Here is a 24,995-nt window from a genome sequence, read left to right on the forward strand (position 1 = left end):
TTGCTTTCCGATATTCACGCTTATTTATAAAGCAAACAAAATGACCGTAACTTTCCTAAGTCCCAGAGTCAATTGGGTCGATATCGTTTAAACAAGCCATATCAAGGCCAAATTCACCCGTCACATCACGTTCTTAAAGAAATCACCATATCCATTGCTTCAAATGTATTAGTTACATAAAAACGATAGCGAGAATATTGTGGAATGGAAGTGAATCAATTGCTGTTGTTATACCAACTTGTTGCTACTGTGATAAGATATTCGAATTAAATAGATCGTTGATGTTCTTTGTATATTTAAGATTTCTTAATAAATATTTTAATTAATAATGTATAAATTTCTATTTGGTATATATAAATATTAGATGATCAATCAAAAGTTACCCTAAAACTTAACCCAAAGAGATCTGAGCTGAATCAAGCAAGTGTTATCTCTGAGCTATTTGATTTTTTATTAGTTATTAGTAGGTAGGCAGGCAGGGTAAGTGGACATAAACAAAAACGCATGGTAGAGCGTTATAAGTGAAATGGCCGCGAACCAACCTCGCCTGAAGATATGTAATCAAAGTGTAAGTAAAAAAATGACTTATGAGGAAGTCGTGTTTACTTCTGCCTCCACAAGTCAATCTTTTTGATTTTATTTTATAATAATAATAATAAAATATGTTTATTCATTTTAAGTTCAATTTCATTACAATGTCTAAGATTTGGGAACCCTTTTAAGTAAATAATATACCTGTGTCAGGGTTTCCAGCTCTTTCATAACAAACTTAGTTATACATTCCTTAAAATATTTAATTTATATATAATTTAGTTACATCTTCTATTAACTTTTTTTTCTTTTTATGTTATTGATTTTTAACTGTTATCAACACACTAGAGTGCATAAGTGAGTGTGTGAGTGAGTGAGTGAGTGAGTGAGTGAGTCAGTGATTGAATGAATAAAGTCTGTACTACATACTAGGCCTCAGAAGAAGCTCCAACTCTGCGTAGGGTATGTTCATGAGCCAGTCCTTTAGTCGTATTTTTAGATTGTCGACGGTAAGCGGGTAGATGTTAAGCAGCCTATTAAATTTATTATAGATGTAGTCTGCTTGCATATTGCGTCTCGCAAAGTCAGTCCTAACGGTCTGACCGACGACAACATCCCTATTTCTTTTTATGCGACGAAAGTTTAAATATAAAAATTTATGTCAATGTATCTATCGCCATCTCAAGTTTATCGGCTACCACTTCCGTATGAATAACAAGATACCAGTTACAATCCTAAGCTGAGGAAAACTCAAGTTTTAATGGGGAAGGCGTATACGATACGATACGGTTTCGAAGAAAAGCGATATATGGACACAATAATTATTCAATCGTAATAAAAGTTCTGTTATTATTATGGTTAACAAGTATCGGAGATTATTTAAATTTTAGGCTATATTTTATATTCATAAAGCCTATATTAAACCCTTTTTCTGTAGCCAAAGAACCATTATTTGAATATTATTTCTTGCATCGGCTACCTACATTTTGCGTTAATGTTTAATTGGGCTTAGTTATAATGTACCGTACACGTAATATAATACATAATTATAATTTTATGTTATAAATCCTTCGTATATCGTATACATTGAAGACAGAAAAAAATGTCTAGTTTGTTTCCACAACACTATTGTAAACTCCTTTTTTTATTATGTAATAAATAAATACGTTCTAAACCTGTATTATAAAATACATATCTATTTATGTAAATAAAGAATAATATAAATTTGAGTACGACGCCATTCAATATTAAAAGTTGAATCAAAAACTAATACTTAAAAGGAATTTTGACTTACATTTTTTATTTTTACCAAATTTAACGGCTCTTACTTTATAGTAATCTTTTTGTGATAATCTGCGATTATCCAGCATCCTTACACTATTGTAAGAATCTTTTAATCTCCTAGATCCTATGTACCATTCATATATATCTTAGAATCTAATGGTACCTTACGTATATACATAGTGACTTGTGATTTACTTGGAAAACAATTGGATTTATAATAATTTTGTCGACCCCGGACTTGCTAAAGACGGTGCCGTTAAAATCAGCAGCGGTATTTGAAATTATTTGATACAATGTCACACTTAGCAAATTATGTCAATGTCTTGCTTATCATATCGATATGTTCTACTAACCTTAGCACAGCGATAAATCGCTGTATTATTTGAATTTATAACACACCATGCAAATAAATAATCGCGCTAAAAAAAGTACTGAAGTTCAAGGGCTAGATTAAAAATACTAATGTGTTTCAGATAAGGAAAGGTAAAAAAAACTATCGATATTAATACATGACTAAATAACTATAAGACTAATAAATAATAGAAAAAAGATGTGTCAATTGTCAATTGCTCAAATCCTAGTTAATTATCGAATTATATCGAGTATTATCTTGATACTCAACGTTTTGTAAAAACACACGACAATATTGGCTCACGCAACGAACCAGGAGCTCAGGCAAAAATACTTTAACAAACTTCTAACGTTAGAGGGTTACTACTATGTATGTTTACCAAGCGTTTTCAAGGCAGAATACACAGGCAGACAGAAGGTAACACGATAAAAAAAGGCGTAAAAGACCAGACAAAATATATTACTTACCGTTTTTACAAAGTCTTATGCATTTATAAAAACGCTTGTTTGCTTGTGCATGAAGCGAACTCTTAAGTTTTTGCTGGAAAAGGTTCTGTGTGTGTTTTGCGGATACACGGTCACGCAGGCTGACCATATTATAAATGACCCATCCGTCCAAATGCAACGGCTGTGCAGATTAGTTCATTAAATTATTTGTATGGATGTAATTTCTTTAATATAAAGGTACATAATTCAGCCTCGAATTTTTATTAGCCTGTGATACAAGTGGACCAAAGTGTTAAGTGTAAATACCGTTTGACAAAAAGGGTTTTGCATACGGAAGTTATAGATCGAGTATGTCATAGTCACCCTTGATCTTTTCTAAAGCCTGAAGCGGTTATTTCGTAAGCAATTAGACAAGTAATCTATTTAAACTTAGGCTGACTGTAAATATTATATGTTTTCGTTTCTCTTTCGTACGAATGGCTCAAAGCCATGTTAGAAGAAATAAAAGGGCAATTATCATATAGCATACCGTTTACAACAGGAAAACTAATCCAGCCCCTAAGCAATATAATCATATTGTGATAGTAATGGAAAATCCAGAATATGACAAATATTTATCATGTTAAAACCCATTAACCATGAATGAGTGCCTGCGCATCTTATCTTTCACATAATATTCTCAGCAAATAATGTCGGTTATCACAGCAAGATGGCGCTTGTGTAAATTAAAATAACCTCAATTACTTGGTAAGAAAGGTCTCATTCGGAATTTTCCTTTAGATAATACAATAAATTATAACTGAGCGAAATCTTTACTTAAAACGAGGATACAATTAATAAAAAACAAATAATAGCGCTACAACTCATTGACTTTTTTTATTTATTAATATCGTATACCTATATAATAATAATGATATTTATTTACCTAAATATGGTGCATAAGATAGACGAATCACAAGGAACTGTGTAATCAATTGTCAAATCAGCAAGTAGAAATAAAAACAATTTCATTTCATACGAGTATAATGCCACAAAACTACTACTTAAAACTGCCTGATACTGCACTTTGACCTTTAATGTCTCATCACCTATCGTTTGAAAGCGTTATAAAGTATGATCTTCTGGGAAGGCCTATTATTATATTCTAATGATTGAGTTAACTAGTATAGCGCTCAGCCCGAAGGTCCTATATTTGATAGCCAGTAGACAAGAGTAGCTGAATAAAAGTAAAAAAATCGTTTGTTCCATTCTAATCCACATAATGTACCTGATAATGTAAAGCACAACAATTACATGAACTAATACTAACAATTTATAACATCTAGATAATCATTTTAGTTAGAAAGTAGGTACAAAATAAATACTAATTTTAGTACCAACATCAACAACAAATTAAAAAATTAAAAATGAATTGAAATTTACGCTTAAGAATTTGTGCTTGACTACATGTATTGTACTGAGAATATTGTATATAGAAATTTCTAATGTCTAACAATCTGCGTAAAAGGGATGCCGTTCTTCTCCGACGTATCGGTCAGAAGCAATTAGTAGGTTTGATCCTGGGCAAAAATTTCATATATTTGATACATGTTACACATATTATTTGATTATATCAAAAGAAGTATACAGTTGTGTATTGAAATGATGAATGAATGTTACAAAAAGCGTCGCGAAAGTCCCTGCTACTTACATATTTTTCACTACAAGAGGAAAAATTGCCTATGGAAGGTTTTGACGTAAGGATAATCGGTGATTTCTCGAAGTGTCTAACGGGTTCTCATAACGGTGGAGTTCATTTATTATTCAGCAGGATCCAACCTGACCAATACAATGAATACGAATTTAACTCGGAGCGATGAAATAGAGACTGTACCATATTTCCCACTGTTATTTGGAATCAGCTTTTACTCGTGAAGAGGTACAACTAAGCATTCACTACGATGAAGTTTTTAATTAATTATACATATTGTATATTAGTTAAATTTTGATCCAAATTGTTAATTGTGTGTACATTTGTAATAGTGGTTAAGGGATATGTAGTTTTTTTAATTTATTTATTGGCAGATTTTAATTGATTTAAAATGTGATTACCACTTTGACCCGTATATCGAGGTATTGACGTTGAACAATAAATATCTACAAAGATTTCAATACACATTAAAGTGAATATTTGCCCACCAATTCCTCGAAAACTAAATCACATCAAGATATTATTTAAATTAAAATATTTAGAAAAAGTATAAGTCACAGGGAAAAGTTAAGCTTCATCAAAATCGGTACAGGAACAGAGACCAGTCCTTCCGATATGGCCTTTGTAGGATTTCTTATGTTCAAGGATTTTTTCGAATTAATGAAATATTCGTAGATATTTATTTTTCGTAAATAATGAAATATATACATATACCATAATAAAACTCCATTATGTCCAAGCTGCGTAATCAATATTACAATACTACTTTCTCTATATTATATGCTCAAATTAAATTTTTCGGTCTCACAATGCTGAATATTACGCAGAATGTTGTATATAGCAAGAATGGAAGTTAAAAATATATTATATATACATATATGTCAGTACAGTCTTGCTATACCATATGCAATGTTTGTAATTTTGTGTCTATCATCTAACAATAGTCAATAGGTTGGTGATTCAAAGAATTTAAATTAATCATAAGGGAGTTTTAAGAACACTTCAACTATTATTATTACTATACGAGTTATTAAACGTGCAGTACAAAACAAAAGGAGCATTTCTATATCTGGACATTAGTGAATTCATCCACCCTAAATCGCGTATTTCAGTCGTACATCGTTGAGTGATTTTAACACAATGTTAATCAGATAGACATACATTAGCACCGTCTCAGGTGCAATGAAATTTAAACACAATTACTTGAGCTATAAATGTTGTATTGGCATGGAGCCGGCGTTAAAATGGCTATTGTATGCGTAAACATAAATCAATGCCACGAGTACGCTTGTGAAGGTCACCAGTTCGATGAGTTAATTTGGCTGAAATTATTAAGAGCTTAATCCGTTGAATATGATACGGTTAATTATATGTATAACAATTAACAGGTATTGTATTATGTTTTTAATAGAAAACGTCATGGTTCCTGATTGTATTAATCTGTAATGGACAACTTTTATTAGCGATTCATTTAAGATAATCTCAGATAACTATAAATATACCAAGTACGAAGTGTAATTAAAGAAAAAAATTGTCTTAAGTTTTCGGAAGAATAATTATCGGACATAAACACGAATTGATTTCATATTTATAAATTTGGGAAACAATGTTTTGCTATTCAGCATGGTGAGACTGAAAAAGTAAGTTAAACATTTAATATGCAGAAAGTAGTTTTCAACATTATATTGTAATAATGATTATGTAATAAGGATTAGTGTATAATGGAAGTTTATTATGATAAGTACTTATCGGACGTCAGTTCGGATTGAGATAACATAAGCTACTGCGCAGTTCTGCCAAAATGCGCGCGACTTCTCGGAAAGATTACTATTTGTTCGTATTGCCCAGTTTTTCCCCAGTTCCACTTACAATTAACAAGCTTTAACATGACCAATATATTCAAAAAATCATTTCAGAAATAATACTAAACCATTATTCAAATAAGACTTTTGATATTCTATTCATAGAATAATAATATCTGTTGGTTCAGCACTAAGATAAATGTTTTTAAAATATTGAAACAGAATATGAATACAAATATTTCAAATAAAATTATAGAAAAGTGCAATTTACACCTCCGATCCGTATACGTGTGAAAAATCAACAAAGAAGGACTAGAAACGTGAAAGTATAAGTCTTCTTTATAATAAATTTTAATGAATGCAGAAAGAACTTACCTTCCAACCAGCTGACGAGTTGCTATCTCCCTTATCCTTAAAATATGGCACATTTTGGACCATCCACTCGTAGATTTGAGACAGAGTCAGCCTCTTGTCCTGTGATGATGTGATGGCTTGAGTAATGAGATCAGCGTAGGAGAGGTTTCCCCAGGCGTTTCGGCGGGAGGAATTTTTCTTCGTTGCTATTGGCAACGGCGGCGCGCCTGGAAAGATGACCGTTATTATTCAAAGGTTATGCCTTTTGCGTGCATGGTTTATTCAACTGATAAGGTTTTTATGCAATTCTAACTCAGCTGTCTAATGGATTTTTTTTGCTAATTGTGACCTCATTAATGTAGATAATTGCATTTTTATTTATTATTTTTTACTATATCACGCAATTGTTGATGTTTTTAACAAGAAATTTAATTTAAAAATATTTAATATAAGCTAAGTTTGTCTTACTACTAATTCATAAGCAAATGTTCTTAAGAATCAAGTAGGAATCTTTTGTCGTTTGTAGATAAATAGATTTTATTGACTTGTAAATATATACTGAGAGAGGCTTAGTTATGACTAACGGATCATTATATTTTTTAACCGTTAGTAAAGTCTATTAAATTAAAAATAATATTTACGTTATCTATTACATAAATATTATTTTTAATTTTAGAATTTTTAATATCAACTAAAGATACTAACAATGTATTCTAATACAATATAATTTATTGGCCTTGATTCAAAACTATCTATTTTTATCATATAGGCAACTTCGTAATCAGTAAAATCATAAAGGGATAATAGGAATACAAAGTTATAAAAATCTGTTTCGTTAGCCACAAGTGGGACACGGAGAATATAAAATCTTAAGTAATAAGTAATCATATTTCCTACTTAAGTTATACTGCCTCATACAAACATACTCAGTCTATTACATCTTGTAACAAAGTATTTAAGCTATCTCTTTTCAACACAATTTGGCAGAAAGAGACGAAAGAATTTAGTTAAACTACATAGGACGCTTTATTGATATTGGTAGTTTACATGCCATGGATGGTGTTTTTTATATATTTATGTTGTCAGGTCTTGGTCAAATAGTTGTCAATACTATTGAAACTATTTTGTTTTTGGTGGAGCAGTTTTAGTCTAGTTCGTACCCAGGCTGTGCACGGATGGACCTCTTGTCAAAGTGCGCATCACACTCGCGAAGAAAATTGGTCAGGAAAACCGCATGCCGTAAACCAAAAAGTTGACAGCCTGTGTGCCATAAACCAAAAAGTTGACAGCCTGTGTGCCATAGAATATATATCATCCATTATTGCATATAGGCCAAGCAAAAAGGGTTGTATCGCCAATATTTTTTCAGTTGGCTAACTTATTAATGGCAGGTGATCTATATTTTTATAAAAAAATCCTTATCTTTTAAAGATTTCTTACTTATTGCTCGTTGTGTGGTAATCTCTTAATGACTTTAATTGATTATAATTCATGATATGATATTAAAAATGCAATATATTAATTTATTAACCCCTTATTTATAGAAAATTAATTAGTCTAATTGCACAGTAATATATCAAACAATCTATCTTTCAATACAAAAAAAATGTTGGCTTTATTACGTATGCTTGTTAAGACGTTAACGTTGACATCGAACTTTTTACTGTCAAGTTCATTTTTAATATTTATTTATTAGGTAATTATAATGTACATAACTACACTACAGAAATTAATGATTCTACCCATTAATAGTTCTAAATGTCAATCAATTGGGTTTTATTATCGACAAGTAACATCGATGACCTTCACATACCTAAGAATGGTAATTTCTCCTTTAGTTTTTATAAAGCTTACTATAGCATTAAAATTAATGAGTACCTATTGACTATGTACACGTTGCGTTTTAAATTAAATATTAAATATAAATTACCAGTAAGATTCTGATTAGAATTCTTTTTGGAGCCCCCGTCTTCCACTGGGTCAACGTAGTTCTCTGGCCTGGGCAAAGGCCACGTGTTCGATCGAGCCCTCGTTTGGGGTTCAAATCCAACCTCTGCTAGTTCACCTAAAGGCTCCAGTTCTCCCATAGCTCCCTCTAACTCGGAGAGAGCGGTCTGGGAAGACCACGGGCTATGATAACTTCCCCCTCCCAAAGACATCTTTATTAATTCTAATTTCAGTGAGCAGTGGAATTTTTTAGTAGGTGTGTCGCACTCAGCGCTCACTGGCGCGTGCCTTCACAGGTTCTTACCCCACTATCACATTCACCTTCATATTTGATTCTTTCTATTTCTAGAATGTCGTTCGAGCTCGGACCGAGAAATTCAAAGAGGTTATCTAACTCCTTATCGGTGTTATACGAAGCCAATAACATGTGGCGTCTCACTAACACTCATAAACAGAGCTGCGTGTAGATCACGTCAGTCGAGCACATCGGACCGGTCTCTAGAGGCGATTTTCGCTAAATATAAGCTCGGAACGCGGCGGGGGCGGGACGCACACCACGTGAGCGACTACGCGCCGATTTTCCAATTCATCACAGGCCAGCTAGAGGCGCGATAACCTTGTAACGTGGCTAGCGATCACGTTACCAGTCTACTATAAATGTGGTAGAATTGCGTTCCGGAGTAGCACTACACTTAAACGTTTTTAAAAGTTTAAAGCAAACACTAACGGAAACTTTTCCACACTGATAACAGTAATCACTGGTGGACGCGTTACTGTCCTCTAGAGTACGCAAGAGTAACCCTGAGTTATGATTGTAGGAGTCCACGCGGTCGGCGATTCTCGCTACTGCGTAATAAGTGAGTGCGCGAGATAAAACAACCGTCCTCAGTAGCGAGCGGTCGCACGTACACTGAGGAGTGAGGACTTGAGGAGGGCCGAGGCGAATCGCGTAGTGGCGGGCGTGCGAATTCAGTTCGCGGGCGCCGAGCTGGCCGCGTACGGCGACGTGGGTCGTTTGGGGGGGAAGGGGGGTGGCGTTGATAGCAGAAGTGGCGTCCCGCACTCGGCCATCATCGTTTGTGGTCGGTTGACACCAACTGGCAAGTAGCCGCTTAATCGCGCGCGCTATGACCTATCTCGACCGCGTAAAGTTTTTTATTAACTTTGCAGCTCACATTTGTAATGTCAATTAGTGCTACTGGGCTATACAAGTTGCACGTTTTTACGTTATCTAAAAACGAACTACTAGTAACAGCCTAATATTGTTATTTCTGAAGGAACTGAGAAATGTTTATTGTATAGTCTGGAAATAGTTTGGTGACTGAAGGAATCTTCTTACATATATATCGCCTTTCGCATTTCTATTGAAAGTTGAATCACCTATTTTCTCTTTATAACAAATACTATTTTTGTAGAAAAGTAAGTCAATAATCATCAGAAATTTTTGAAAATAATTCTCAACTGTAGTGCTAGCGCTCCGTCCAGGCTTAGCACGGCTTGATATTTATTTTATTGAATATGTTATAAACAGATACACAATATCGCAGACATTTTTGTAGATATTGGTTTCTTCTATTGTACATCACTTTGCTCTATTGTCTATAGTATCTGCAGACTGCAGATACGATTTTTTAATGGATTTTTTTCATGCCTTGGGTATTGGAGAATGTACTCGAAATTTAAATTTCCGAACTTTGTCTTTGGTTAACATAGCTTTTACACATTGAAAGAAAATATTTTTTTTAACCGGATTAAAGCTATGTGTATTATTATAAATTTAGAATTATTTACATAATTTTAAATTTCAATTTTCGATACCAACTCCGGTGAAATAAATACAGATAACACAACCTTCTCTACAGCTGTACATACTTTTGACATTCAACACTTTTTGTCTTCAGTCACCGTGACCACGCACGCTGTAAAGCACGCGAAACGTCGGAAAAATTTAATTTTTTTGAAAATATTCTATAGCCTCATAAAATATCCAGGAAATTATAATTATAGGTCTTTTATATATTATTGTTATATTCAGACAAAATTTTGAAATTCAAAATGTAAACAAACAATCAAACTATGGTGGAAGATAATCCAAATTCTTAGAGGTAAATTTCCAACACAGTTTTATTTATCTATAAACAACTCTTTATTAATAAAGATATTAATAAAAATGGTTAACAAAAATAAAGAAAAAGTTGCAACTTATTAATAAAAAATTATGTCAAACATTGAGGTACAGTCTGACAAAATAATTACGATATAATGAAATCAGAGTGAACAAATTAAAAGGGTTCTAAGTCGCCTTACATTTGCTGATAACATTATTTTTTCTCAGAATCTTCGCAGCAAAGACTAGACACAACAGGCCAGTGAAAGACTAGACAAAACATGAGTTATGACAAACCACCAAACGTCAGCTAATTCGGTAAAAAAATCCCATGTCTTGATTTAAACACAAAACACAAACAGGCAACAAAAAGAAGAATGGAGAGATGTTATTGGCATTGAACAAAAGGACCTGATAACTGACATCCGAAAAAGAACAAAAATGCACTCTGAGATCAAATGAAAATGAGCAGAACACGTGGCCTGGTAAGACGACTAGTTGACACCAAGTCTGGTTAAATAGCCGAGACCCCGAGACAGAAGATGGAGAGGCCGGCTTTGTGCCAGGTAGATGAAATTGCAGTTTATACAAATAAACTTTGTTATTTTATTCTTTACTGTTAAAATAAAAGTATAATATTATTATTAAAGCGAACAAAAAAATACATATTTCAGTCATAGATTTGCGTGTCGTGTTTTAACAACAATTTGTAAGTAAAAATTGTGTTCAAAAATATTTTTGTGTTAATAAAAGTTGTAATCAGTTAATCGGTTAGGTATTTGCTCGCATATGTTGAATTGGCTGTAAAAGTCACATTGAAGAAAATACACACATAATGTACTTAATCAAATATTATCAAGTGTTTAATCTACTTTCAGCTCTATTGTTTAAAATTAATTTAAAATTCACAGAAATAACTGCAAAATTTATTTTATTTTATCTCTCATGTTAAAATGAAAAAAATATGTTACAAAAAGGATATACACGTGTGAAAATGACATGAGAACTTAAGAAGGGGCAGCGCTAAACAGATCCATACAACTCCCTATGATAACCGCAATAACGCAGCACACAACTCACGAGAGGACTTTTTGTATCGACAAAGTCGCATTTGTCCGCCAAACATCCGCGATTTTCTTGCGATATTCGAGAAAAATAAACTCTCTATCAGTCTTCAGCATTTAAACTAAACCATTCAACTATCTATTTTCACCTTCAGGCGGTTGTCACTAAACAATAGGTCCCTTAGGTAGGGACTGAATAAAACCGACTTGGATCTAACATGGATCTCACAACATTTTACGGTAGAAGAACTGCGTTGCAATTTACGTTCAGTTCGCGTTGTGTTATGGATGTTCAAATATATGATAAATTAAACACTTTGTTTGAAGCTGGGTGTCAACTGGCTTTACTTGTTTAAAACATGAACTTATAACAAAATTGAAATTAGGGGTAGTGGGGTTGCGATGCTGGATTAACAAAAACTAACTTATTGAAGAGTTCTTAAACCTAAGTGACACTTATGTTATTGGATATTATCGGAGAATGTTAAACTACAATTTATGAGTGTGGTAAAAAGTAAATTCCTTAGATTTTGTTTACGCGTATTATTAAATAAAATATATGTTACTTAACTAATTTTAGGTTACATAACTCGCGACTTTTGTTTTTTTACAGGTTTTTTGATGGCATACAATTGACGGAAAGAAACGAAAACGTTCACTAATTTAGTATTAAAATGTAATTAGTGTAATAAGCACTGATTGAAGGCCTAATTTACCTAAAAAGATGTGCAAAATGGTTGTCCGACATTGCATGAAATTATCAATTCTACGATAGGGCAACGACAAAAAAAAATCTTCTATTTTATCTTTTTTACCAGCCAATGCTTATGGAATAGAGTCTAAAATATTATACAAATACACAAAACACAATATAATAACACAATATACACCGCTGTTTATTATAAATTTTATTTCTTAAGGCAGCCAATAGCATATGAAAAATTCTTTCTATGGCCTATCCTAGTAAAATATATGTACATGTGTGTGCCATAAACATACACCAAAAATATGAACAATATAAACACTCAATTGAATACCGCATGTAATAATTATTGCACTGATTTATAACGTCATAATTACGAGTACAATTGCGTCACGACGCACGTAAAAGCTCATTTGACGATACATTTTTACAACAAATTACGTACACAAACCACAAGACGTATATTAACATGGTAATCCTTATTTCCTACTATAATGTATAATAAATAATGTGATTATGTAGTGATAAAATAATATAAGAATTGACTCTGATGGTATGATTGATAGTGTAATATGTAACAACAAATATTTATGGTTGCTCTACTGTACAAACAATTTGTATGACCCAAAACTTGTCGTGGAGTGGCTGAGAGATTCTTGCCAGTTCTTCTAACCCGCCCTTGACTTGCGAACTGGTAAGTGTAAATTTAGAATAAGTTTAATATCTTTTTGTACTTGATTATCTATATGAATAAAGTTATTTTGATATTAAGTTTAAACTACTATGTAAAATTCTAGTTTGATTTATGTAAGGCAAATTTACCACCATAATACTTTTGTAGCATATAAATTATTTTATTATTTTTTAAGTACTACTTAGTAGAATTCCAATACATATAACCAAAAATCTTCAAATAACTATTTCAATAAAGTTAGACTAACTACTATAAACATAAGATATTATATACCTATCTCGACGTTTCGAGTGCTTTTAAGAAATTGTGGTCAGTTGAAATCTTTTATTATTTAGTACTCGCCCAAACATCATCATCATCTTTATTTTTGTCGTAGATTTTTGTGTTTTGAGACTGGGATGCCGGCTTTTTACTGTTTACACCGTAAAATCGAGTGTTATGAGGGCACATAGTATTAATGATCCATTGGTGCACACCATGATTCGAGAGCACTACCTCGGTTGATAATAGCACGCCCAAGCCACTAGGCCAACACTGGACAATACTGATTTTCTAATTTAAATAACTTTAAAACCAAGACAGCATACGAGATTTAGTTAACTAGTTTACCTAAAATATTTTGTGATTGGCTTCATAGTTCTGCTACTTATAATTTTCATTCAAATGCTGTGATCGTAGCATACTAAGCCATTTAGTAAATATACTATGTATGGAAGTTTAGATGGCATGATACCGCCAAAGGATATCTAGACGTTAAAAACTACATAATGATAAGAAAAGGCTTTATATAAGACCACTTGGTCTTATATAAAGAAGTTCAAACAAGGGCATAGCCTAATGGAGTATGTCCTGATAAAGTCTATCTTTATTCTTTCAGAAGCTTAATAAGTTCTCTGATCGGCATGGGTTAGCCTATGCCAATTTACAGATAATTATCCTTTATTAGGAGAAGGAGGAACTATCTTTAATAATATTGAACATTTAATTTTTGTCCACATCGACAAAAATTAAATGTTCAATTACAAAACAAATGATTTCGGGAGGCATAGTTTGTTTGTTTGGCTTCCAACCTGTGAATGAAGATTGTATAAAACTTTTAAGATAATTAAAATAATGAGCCCTTTATGACCTTGTCATTGAAGTTTTAAAAAATATATACAATTCAGGGTATTTTTATGTTTTTAAATAAACATACAAATGTGAAGTATATGATTTTATTATTTATTTATATTTTACGAATTTAGTTTTATACCAATTTTAATTATTAATAAATTAGAATATTGCGTTATTATTTATATTTAAAGTATTTATTATTCAAGCTCAATGATATATTTTTTATCCAACGAACCCTTTCAGATGATTTTTTTTTAATCCTTCCTTCCCTTAACCCTTCCTGTAAAGGGTTTAAAGTATTGAAGCTTAAAAGTTTTTCCCGACGCGTGGACACTCTACTTTTTATCATATCTATGAGAAAATATATAAGTACTCATAATAAGTAGAATTAATAACGTTACTGACTACAAGAAACATATAGTAAGATGCTAATGTTCGTGTATAAATTTTTAAGTACTACCTTGTATATGTCAATAACAAAAGAAATGTTTCGCGCGTTTTTTAATATTTTAAAACTTTTCAATTTCATCCGCCCGCGTATTATGTTCGACAGCCCAATGTTTAAAATTTTTCATGCAATGTCACGAACATCGATCTCATTGGTGATTGAAACATCTACTAACAATATCCACATTCCAAATTCAAATTGTTATTTTAGTCTGTGTTTACAGCGCACAGAATCAGTTCTTTTAGAATAGATGTGATATAATCTGTATTTAAGGCTCTATATTGTATAATACAAAATTCTCGTGGCACAATGTTTGGGGCAAAAAAAAACGGCTCGACCGATGCTTATGAATTTTTTAATGCATATTCAGTAAGTCTGAGAATCGGCTACTATCTATCTCTCAAATCCTTAAGTAATAAGGGGTGTCCACCCCAAAAAAATATTTTTATTTTTTAGAGAATTTTTGTTGTTTTTATTTTTTTATGATACAGCATGCATAAATACATACAACCCTTAATTGTCACTCCTCTACGATCAACCTCTATTGTTTATTATAGTAGATAGGGTATGTTTATTGTAGTAAAAAAAAAATGTTTCCTGGAAATAATACACATGGCAAAAAGACGTTTGCCGGGTCAGCTAGTATTGTATACATTTTAGAAGGTATAGGGTAGATATAAGGTAGGTCTCGGAATATAACTTAATAGCACATTGGATAAAATTAACGCATTACACCTGTTCAGTTTCCAGGCGTTATTTACTGGCCATTATCTTGTGATCTACCGTATAGGTTTGCTCTAAAGGAAAGCTATAAATGTACTTTGTATATTCAGTGTAGCAGCATATGTATGTTGAAATTACTAAAGCGCTGCTATTTTTGTGTTACAGAAGAAATTATATTATTCGACTGGCCAAAATTAATTGTTTCTATACTCAATGACTATTGGTCTTAATTCTTATAGGTCGTATATTGGTATTTGATAGAAAAACTGCAAGTCAAAAATGGTAGGTACCTAGTGCAAGCTTGACACTAGACAATGTGTGAATCTAGACCATAGATGAATACAGTAGTAACTCTTTTTACAATTTGAATTATAAATTATTTTACTTGATACGATTACATCTATTTGTAACATAATTTAGTAATTTATTTACAACATTTAGAACTAGGTGGCGCTACAACGCATATTTATTATTTAAAATCGTTAGTTACACTATTTCTAACTAGGTAGCACTGTACAAAAATACATTTAATACTTAATACATTACTTTACGCTAGATGGCTCTGTTTCAAAGTATTTTATACTGTCATTGTTGTTTTTAGTTGTATAATTTTTAACTAGGTGGCATGGATTTAAGATATACATTTTATTTATTTTATAGCTGTCACTTAATATCACTTACTAAAAGAATTCAATTTTAAACTAGATGGCGCTATATTAGACTGTTTTATTAATATTTTAATTCTCTCTTTTTAATTATTTACTATTTAAATAATGCTTAAAAAGTATGAAACCGATGGTATTTAATAAAACATAATAATAAGTAAGGTAATTATACTAAACTCCGAAAGATGGTGATATTTTACAGTAACCTACAGGGAGCCTTATCCTTGGAAAGGTTTCAGAATCATTGTGGAAAAGCTCCCCAGATATATTTCAGTCGCTTCGACACCATCGCCACGAGTGGTCCTCGGCTCATCAGAAGCTCCCGAATTCTTAGAATCATCTTTAAAGCTTATATCAAGTTTAACAATTTGCTTAAATTAAACACGCGCAGTAAATTAAATAAAAAAGAATACTATTGCACCACGCGGCCCTGCCAGTATTGCGCGCTAGAATGATTGGTAAGTATAAAACTTTGTATTTTTTATAGAATTAAGGATAAAAATAACTATTATCGTCTTATTCAACTATTTCAAACAAATATTTTTATATATTACCAAGAATTTCGTGAAAAAACATGTACTACGCAGTAGTTTATTAGGACTCGAATGCTTTCGCAATTATACAATTTTTAAAAAAAATCCTAAATTATACAATTTCGTTTACTTAAGTTTCTGTTTTTATTTCTAATTGTTGCTACTTTTAACGTTTTCTTCGTACTTGTCTAATGATGAAATTTCATCTGTTTTCATCTGTTGCGCGCTTTGTTCCTTGCTAGACATTTAAGTTGGAGATGTAAAATTGACATCAAATAATCTATTACATTCATCTAGTAATAGATTTTTTTGTATTACTATTTTGTAATAAAGGCATTTTAAAGGTGTCATTGTGTACACAGTTTAATATGACGTTGCGAAAATTCTACTAATAGTAATATGTAGATACTACGTCTAATTAAATATATCGAAAATAGTATTGCTTCAGTGGCTACGTATACTACATGTTTTGTGTATTTAAAATTTTAATTTTTCCTAAAATTATTGTTTCATAGATATTGGATGATTACGTGATTTCCGCTTAGTAGTAATTTATTTAACGAATATAATAGATCTCAGTTTTGATTCGAGTCATCTAATAAATTAATTAAAATAAATCGCAAAATATGTTGCTAAGCGCAATTCGTAGACGGCTGGATCAGTTTGAGTCTTTTATTTATTCCCTTAAACTCTGAGAAGGGTTTTAATTGAGAGAGAAATTTAAAAAATAGTGTAAAGTTTAGTTTTCTTAGTACTTAGGTTTAGTTTAGTTTATAGGGTAGCAAAATGTTGATATGTAGCAGGAGGCTGCTAGAATAAAAAAAATATTTCTTAGCTTCATTTATTAAGCTAACAAAATCTTCCTAATTATTTATTGTCGTCAAATAGACATATTTTTTAATGTAATGTATATACAACATTATTTTTTAACCACGTCGTTAGAACTTTCAAAACATCCCGGCTGTGGCAAATTTGCGAAATTAAATCTACAGGCGTTATATTTAGCTTTTCAAACTTAGTTTTACTCGAAATTCTTTTCACGTTAATTTCGAAGGTCTAATAAGGCTGTTCAACGCACTAATTTTATTTTCCCACTAATTTTTGTAAAATATTACATTTTTTTAAGAATACAAGATAAATAATGACATATATACAAGTTGTTAATTTTATGGTTACGATCATGCGAGACTCCATCGTAGTCAATATCAAGATGTATGTATGTATTCATCATTGTAACTAATTAATTTATTTGTTATATAATAACACAAAAGCAGTGTCAGCCTAGTGGCTTCAGCTTGCGACTCTTAGGTCCATGAGGTCGTAGGTTCGACCCCCGACTGTGCCAATGGACTGTCTTTCTTTGTGCACATGTAACATTTGCTTCGACGGCATGCGTCAGTCACAGAAGGCTGATCACTTACATGCCTATTAGATTAACAAATGATCATGAAACAGATTCAGAAATCTGAGGCCCAGACCTAAAAAGGTTGTAGCGCCATTGATTTTTTTATATATTTACACAGAACAATCAGTAATGTTAAAGTATAAGTAGTATATCGGGTGGCCTTATCGCTATGCAATGTGTTCTAGAATTTTCTCTGAAAATACATACCTAAGCTCCTGTAGAAAAATGTAAGAAGCTCACGCACTGAAATTCGTTCGGTGTAGTTACACCGGACATTATTGTTAAATAATTTGTAATGGTGTGAATTAATAAAATCTCTCTAGTATTTTTTTGCCATACAAAATTAAAAAGAAGGCACTGTGTGTGTCCATGGCGGTGGGCGGCGGTATTAGATAGGCCTCCTGCATTTTAAAATAAAATAATAAATACAAATCTGTCCTCTGAGTACTATTTAGAAGAATAATATTATTTGGCAAAAATGTGTTTATCTCGAGGGGTATAGGAAATGTTTAGTGATAAACCATTTACCGATTTACTTTGTACCTGACAGGTAATAAAATAGTGAATTTACGAGATAAGGTTTTATATTTGGCCCTTATTATTCAGCACATGGTGCACGGGTTTTTAACGTCTTTAGTACAATTTATACATCAATGTTACTGAATAAATTTGGTCAAAATTAAAATGTCCAATAATGAAATGATTTTATAGTCAACATTTTATTTCGGGTATAAATACAATTAGGCGCAAATAAAAAACTTTTAGTAACTGAATATATTACATTATGTATTCTATTGCATTTAGTGCTATGCTCGCCGTGTAGGATAACACTTAGTCTCCCGTAGAACTTCTCTCCGTCAGAAATGTATTGGATTTACAAATACGAGAGTCATAGTTCGTCCAGTCCTGCATCTTTCCCATAGATAAATTATAAAAGAATTCAACTATAATACAACTATTGATATTCAATACTATATTAAAAAAATGATTACAACTCATACGACGAGATACTAAAGTCTTTTTACTTTTTATTTTTAATGTATCATCTTTTTAGTTTAGTTTGTTTTTTTTTGTTCCTGTTTAGTTTTGTCTTAATAACTCTGTGTAACATGTATTTTTTTTTCTTTACTCACAGTGGTTGCCTGGAAGAGATCGCTCGAAAGCGATAAGTCCGGCTTTTGATTTAATTATGTTAATTTTTTCTTATATTGTAATGTAACGATGTTTTAATAAAATATAATAATAATAAATAAATAAAGTAGATAAGCATTTTTGTCAAATTACATTACGCAGCAGGTTTTAGTACTTTAGCTATGCGCAGATTAAAAATACCTATGCACCTATGGGTCGACAGCCTATTTACGAGTAAAGATTTTATTAAATTTGTCTAATCAGGGGTCTGATTGGTAGGCCTTCTATTTTGTTATCAGATCACGTAAAGTCGACAGACGAGCTTCTCAATTTTCCCGTAACCTGGATAACAAAGCTTTATACGTGTTTGGGAAAGTGATACCTTTGTTAAAACCTTGTTTGTTTTAATGAAATCTATCTTCTAAGCGTCTATGTTAAAAATATATCAGCTTTTTGATGTATTGTTCTTATAGTATAATAAAATAGTAATTTCAACAGCTTCATAAAAAGTAAAAGTGTTAATGAATATATTCAAATGACATGGTTCAATAAAGCTTTTAATTAAGCCCTGTTAAGGTTAACCCTCGGTTGTAGCTTGAAAAGTTGTGCGACTCACTTGAACATGATTTGTGAATTTTCTCCGTAAAAGCTGACTAAGTTTCTTGGTTTCAATTTTTAAGAGCACTTTTTTGAACACGGCTATGAAATTATATTAATGATTAGGTAAAAGATTTTATGTCAAAATATAAAAACTATATATAAATATTAATAATTTCATATTTTAAAACAGTAATAATTCTATTGCACATTATTTTCATAACAAATTACAAGACCTTTAATTTGTTATGACAGGTTATGACTGGCACCGATTTTTGTGTTGAAATTGGTCAGTTTTTACCTATTGGTAGGTTTTCTCATGATCTAAATTTTTACAGTAGTATCGTGTGTGAAATAATAAACCATTTCTGACTATTACAACTATTCAATATTATGTTATAGTTCTAGTAGTGAACATTTTTATAATAAAATAAAATATACAAATTGTATGTATATTTCTGTCTCATTCTTTCCCCTGGCTTCATCCTACACATTTTTGTATTTGTGTCTCTTACCTGTCGTTTTTTCGTTGCATCCGGTTTGAAATCACAACGATTCTAAAGAAGTTTCACTTCAAAAACATGTGTGCAATTCACACGTGTTAGAAGTGAAACCTTCAAAAACAATGTTTTTATTATTAATAATATGTAAATTGGACGTTTTTCAATGTCTAAAAGTAGGATAAAACTTTTAATTAAAAAAATAACACACCACGCTATCTTACTAAAACGCTGTAATACGCAGCCGCATACAGTGTACAGTAAGCTCACGTAGTTTTCACATGCACTACACACGTTAAATGCTCAAATACAAGCACGTATTAAACAGTGTGCAATATACATACACACTGACATCTGCTCTCTCGCTCTGGCTCACAAATTACAGGCGACTATGCTTAGAAGACGGGAGTGGGGACGCTACGAAGTATGGCACAAAGAGGAGAGACCGATAATATACAAATTATATGTATATTTCTGTCTCATTCTTTCCCCTGGCTTCATCCTACACATTTTTGTATTTGTGTCTCTTACCTGTCGTTTTTTCGTTGCATCCGGTTTGAAATCACAACGATTCTAAAGAAGTTTCACTTCAAAAACTTCTTTGACGATTTCGAAGCGATTTATTTCTAAACATAAGTCTGGCAAACCACGATAACTGAAAACCACTTTAAACCTCACCTTAAATAAATAATATTATTTTTTTAAAGTGACCAAAGACGATATGAAAAAATTACATAATATTAATGTCACTATTCGTTAACTAATTTATAATTGTAGCCTAAGCAGTAGTTTCAAGAGCAATTTCATTATCATTATATCATATTTAAGTTTAATTATAACAACTGTGTAACTATTTATTTAAAAAATTCAATTATGAAACCGTCGTTCGCTACACAAGATGTCTATTGCAGTGACAGTTGAAGTAAAACTTGCGTTTATACCACAAGAAAACCGTTCTATTTTTAAAATTGTAAGTTTCCATTCCATTTTCAAAGTAATTCACGTATCGCAGAGGTGTGATTAGTGCAAAGCAATCAACACGTCGGTAATTATTGTACTTCCAACGTCCGACGCAGCTGTTTGACGCCTTTGTTGGTAACGCCTTTTGTTCCCTGCACAAAGCAAATTTAATCAACTATCTTCTATTAGATTGCAACACAGTTAGGTTCTATTTTAGTGTTCCGAGTACAGTGCCTACTTGATATTAAGTGACGATAACAATAATTTTGATTGATTTCAAGTAATGCATTGCGCCGGGCTGCGGGCCTCGGACTCGCCTATAAATATTATGAGGATATTTCCGGAGTAGTTGTCGCCCGGGCTCGGCTGGAGACGCCAACCTTTTATATTAACAAAGTCCCGTGTAAGGGGAGATTTCAACACTCCTCTGCTGCTTAGCATCTCGGTGACATGCCCGCCTGATAGGCTATGATGTAGATGTGGTCCTTGTTTATAAAAAAGTAATATGCATTTTAGATTTTAATGATATAATATTTACCAATCATTAATAACACACAGACGCTGAAAAACTTTAAAGCCTGGCTCTTTGATTAATTGTATTTTAGCATCATTTGATGGTTACGAGACGGACTATTGACTAAATGTATTATTATAAAAAAATGTATTTATTATATAACATTAAATTATGTTTGGCTGATTTGGCACAGTTAAGTAGGTGTAATTAGCATTAAGGACTTTAATGAGCTGTGAAAAAATAGTTTGAATAAACCGTTTACGAAACAGTAATATGGGTAACATATAACAGTAATATGGGAGATACTTTGCTATACAAGCAAAGGATCATTAGCATAATTTGTCTTTTATTTAATGTTAAATTTCAGTTGCCTTTTTTTTGAAGTCAAAATTCGTTAGCATCGTTGTGATTTGATTTGTGAATCGATGAAACGAAAGAGCGACTGTAAAAAGACATACTACCACGTGTGAATTGCACACATATTTTTTTCTTTCAATGTACTTCTTACGTTTTCTGTTTCATGCATATCGTTTATCTATGTAATCTGTTTTGGCTGTGTATATTGTCTAAGTGTTTTGTTTTATAATACGTATGCTAACTGTAAGATTAGTAAAAAGAGGGTCCTACACAAATTCCGAATAGTTTCGAACCGATAATATTTTTCAGGTATCTTTCAGTATTCAACACTATCGCTCATACTTTTATGCTAAAGCATGTTCAATATAAAAGAGAAGCAAAATTGAAAAGCTTTCACTGAGCAAGCTTTCAATATTTATTGGGTCCTATTGCTGTGAGACGCAAGGAGTTGCATCACTAGTAAATATTTTACGTACATTGGTTAAAATATCGGGGTATATTTTACAAATACCGTGATATATTGTTTTTTTAAAGTAGTTTATGTTTAGGTGTTTAAACATTCCACATTCACGCTTATACGATGAATAAAAATACAGGTATACCTCTAGTTTCACGTGTGTTAGGTAAAGTGTAATACTAATCGATCTATTTGATTATTGTTAATTCTCTATGCTGTAAAAAAATAATTTGTTCGTGTTGCAAAAACTACAAGGTACTTTTGCTATTCAATATAGATAAACCATCACGTTCAAAGATACAATCAAATATAATGTAACAAGCTTACGTTAGTACAGATAATATCGTAACCTCTATTTTGCTTATAAACAGCTAATTTGCCAGCTCCGAGATTAGAGGGGTTAGGAGATTAGAGCCTAAGGGTTGAGAAATTTAATGATATCCCCATTTCTGACGCTACACTCCATTTTAGATTCCAGCCAATTATGATTTTAGTGTCAGTCAACGCAACTTATACATCAGCATTGTTGCTTTTTAATCATGTTTACGATAACTAACGAGGCTCTACAACCCAATATATTGCGACAGATTACGTCAGTTTTTAATAATTTTTATTTTTATTCCTGTGCCTGATACATTCATTGCACAGCTATAATTTAAGTCTCCAGCTTACTTACTGACACAGTGCCTTTATATATTCCTTTAAATGCACTACAATGTTCATACTTATTGTAAAAGGCAGTATATTAAGTGGTAAATAGTCTCCATGCAATCTGCACTGTGGCACGCATAGTTCGTGTTGCTACTAATTGAATTTGTTAATTAAACCAAAGCGATACATCGCTACACATGACTGGCATAACGTGCGGTGGAATGCTAAAGCTAGAAGGAAAATTATTGCCTATGCACGGAATAAAATATACATGTTATTAGACACCGCAAGCGTAAGTACAAAGGTGCCATATGATTATTATTAACAGGTTTTAAGTATGAAATTTGGTCGTAGGTCGGTAGTAGAACTTAACATATTCATGATATTTCAAAAATAACCCAAAAAATCTCACAATAGCAAAGGGAGCGTTCAAGTATTAATTTTTTGGAGATTCTTGACCCCCCCCCCCCCCCATGAACGTTTTCTGTATCCAATACTAAAACATTTCGTGACCACCTCCCAGTGACTCGTTATACCTAAAGCTTACCGTTATGTGGTGTAAAGTACTGGAGAGTCGAAAATAATATCAATAACGCGTAATTCAATCCCCGCCCCGCATCGTAACGTTTTACAAGAGGACCCCCCCCAAATTCGTTACGTAATACTTGAACGCTCCCAAAACGGAGTTGTATGATTTTGTTATCTAAACACTGTCTTACTATAAATATAGCTAGACCTTTCTGGCCTAGACCAAATATCCGCTCGTGTAATTCATATTTTGCCACACTTTAAATACCCTAACATTATAAAAAACAATAACATAACGATTTTATATTAATAGGGCACTGTGATTATAAAGTTCTTCTGAATATATAACTGGTTAATATAATGTATAAAACAATCCAGATTATGTACTAAGAAGAAACTCATGTATTTACATTTATTTTTACAGAAAGGTTTGACTTCGTATGACAGTTTTATGCACCATTACATATTTGTTCTACTACAGTGTATGGACTGTATTTTTCGTTGAGTCATAAATTTTTGTTAGCTGTAAAAAAGATAAAAATATATTTGTGAAAATATTCCGATATTTTATTCGTGAAAAGTGACCCTTCAGAAAGCGTTTAAAATAAAATATTGGAGTGTCATTGGGCTGAAAATAAAGGTAACATTTTAAATGTGAAAATGTACAGTTAACTAATGGTGCGGTATGAAACACGTTGGGAGCCATTTATTATTCAGGTAAATAACGCTCATAGGTCAGCGTATTACCAACACTATTATTCAGTACTTAAACTAGCTCCTGACCACTTTGTACAATGCACAAAGTCGACATTCAAATGGATAATTTATTGTACATCGTTTTTCTTTACATTGTTACAGTTCAATTGTGCATATATAAGATTCTACTTAACAAATTTGAATAAATATAAAAGTATATAAATGACACTTTATTATCTATACGTATATATTACGATGACCTTGCATATTTGTAATTAGGTACTACGTTAAGGTTTTGTCTATTTCTGCTCAACTATATGGACAAATTCTTAGCGGTATTGGTGAGCACTGAACTATCAGTTCGCGAGATAAATAATTTATAAAATTCGTCATTTGTTTTAACAGTTAAGAATTTTTGCTGTTATGAAACAATCTATTTAATAACGCAAACTAATCTTAATCTGAAGGTGCGGTATGAAATGCGTTGGGAGCCATTTATTATTCAGGTAAATGACGGTCATAGGTCAGCGTATTACCAACACTATTATTCAGTACTTAAACTAGCTGCTGACCACTTTGTACAATGCACAAAGTCGACTTTCAAATGGATAATTTATTGTACATCGTCTTTCTTTACATTGTTACAGTTCAATTGTACATATATACATTTTTATGGCTGTGCAATTGTAGTAAAAACAGATTACATTACATAAACTTTTACAGTTTTCAGTTTTGTGTATTCA

The 24,995-nt window shown here is 32.0% G+C and overlaps 1 protein-coding gene across 1 annotated transcript in view; it reads right to left on the bottom strand.

The window, feature by feature from the left end:
• Positions 1-8,695, bottom strand: part of LOC123710566 (forkhead box protein O) — a 78,826-nt gene extending 70,131 nt beyond the window's left edge. Inside the window, exons 1-2 of the mRNA XM_045662543.1 lie at positions 8,390-8,695; positions 6,481-6,686 (exon numbers count right to left, since the gene is read on the bottom strand). Of these exons, the coding sequence (XP_045518499.1) occupies positions 6,481-6,686; positions 8,390-8,618 (435 nt within the window). The 5' untranslated portion in view covers positions 8,619-8,695. The remainder of the gene's footprint in view (positions 1-6,480; positions 6,687-8,389) is intronic.
• Positions 8,696-24,995: the final 16,300 nt, after the last annotated feature.

Source organism: Pieris brassicae, chromosome 6 (assembly GCF_905147105.1).
Source record: "Pieris brassicae chromosome 6, ilPieBrab1.1, whole genome shotgun sequence".
Lineage (NCBI taxonomy): Eukaryota > Metazoa > Arthropoda > Insecta > Lepidoptera > Pieridae > Pieris > Pieris brassicae.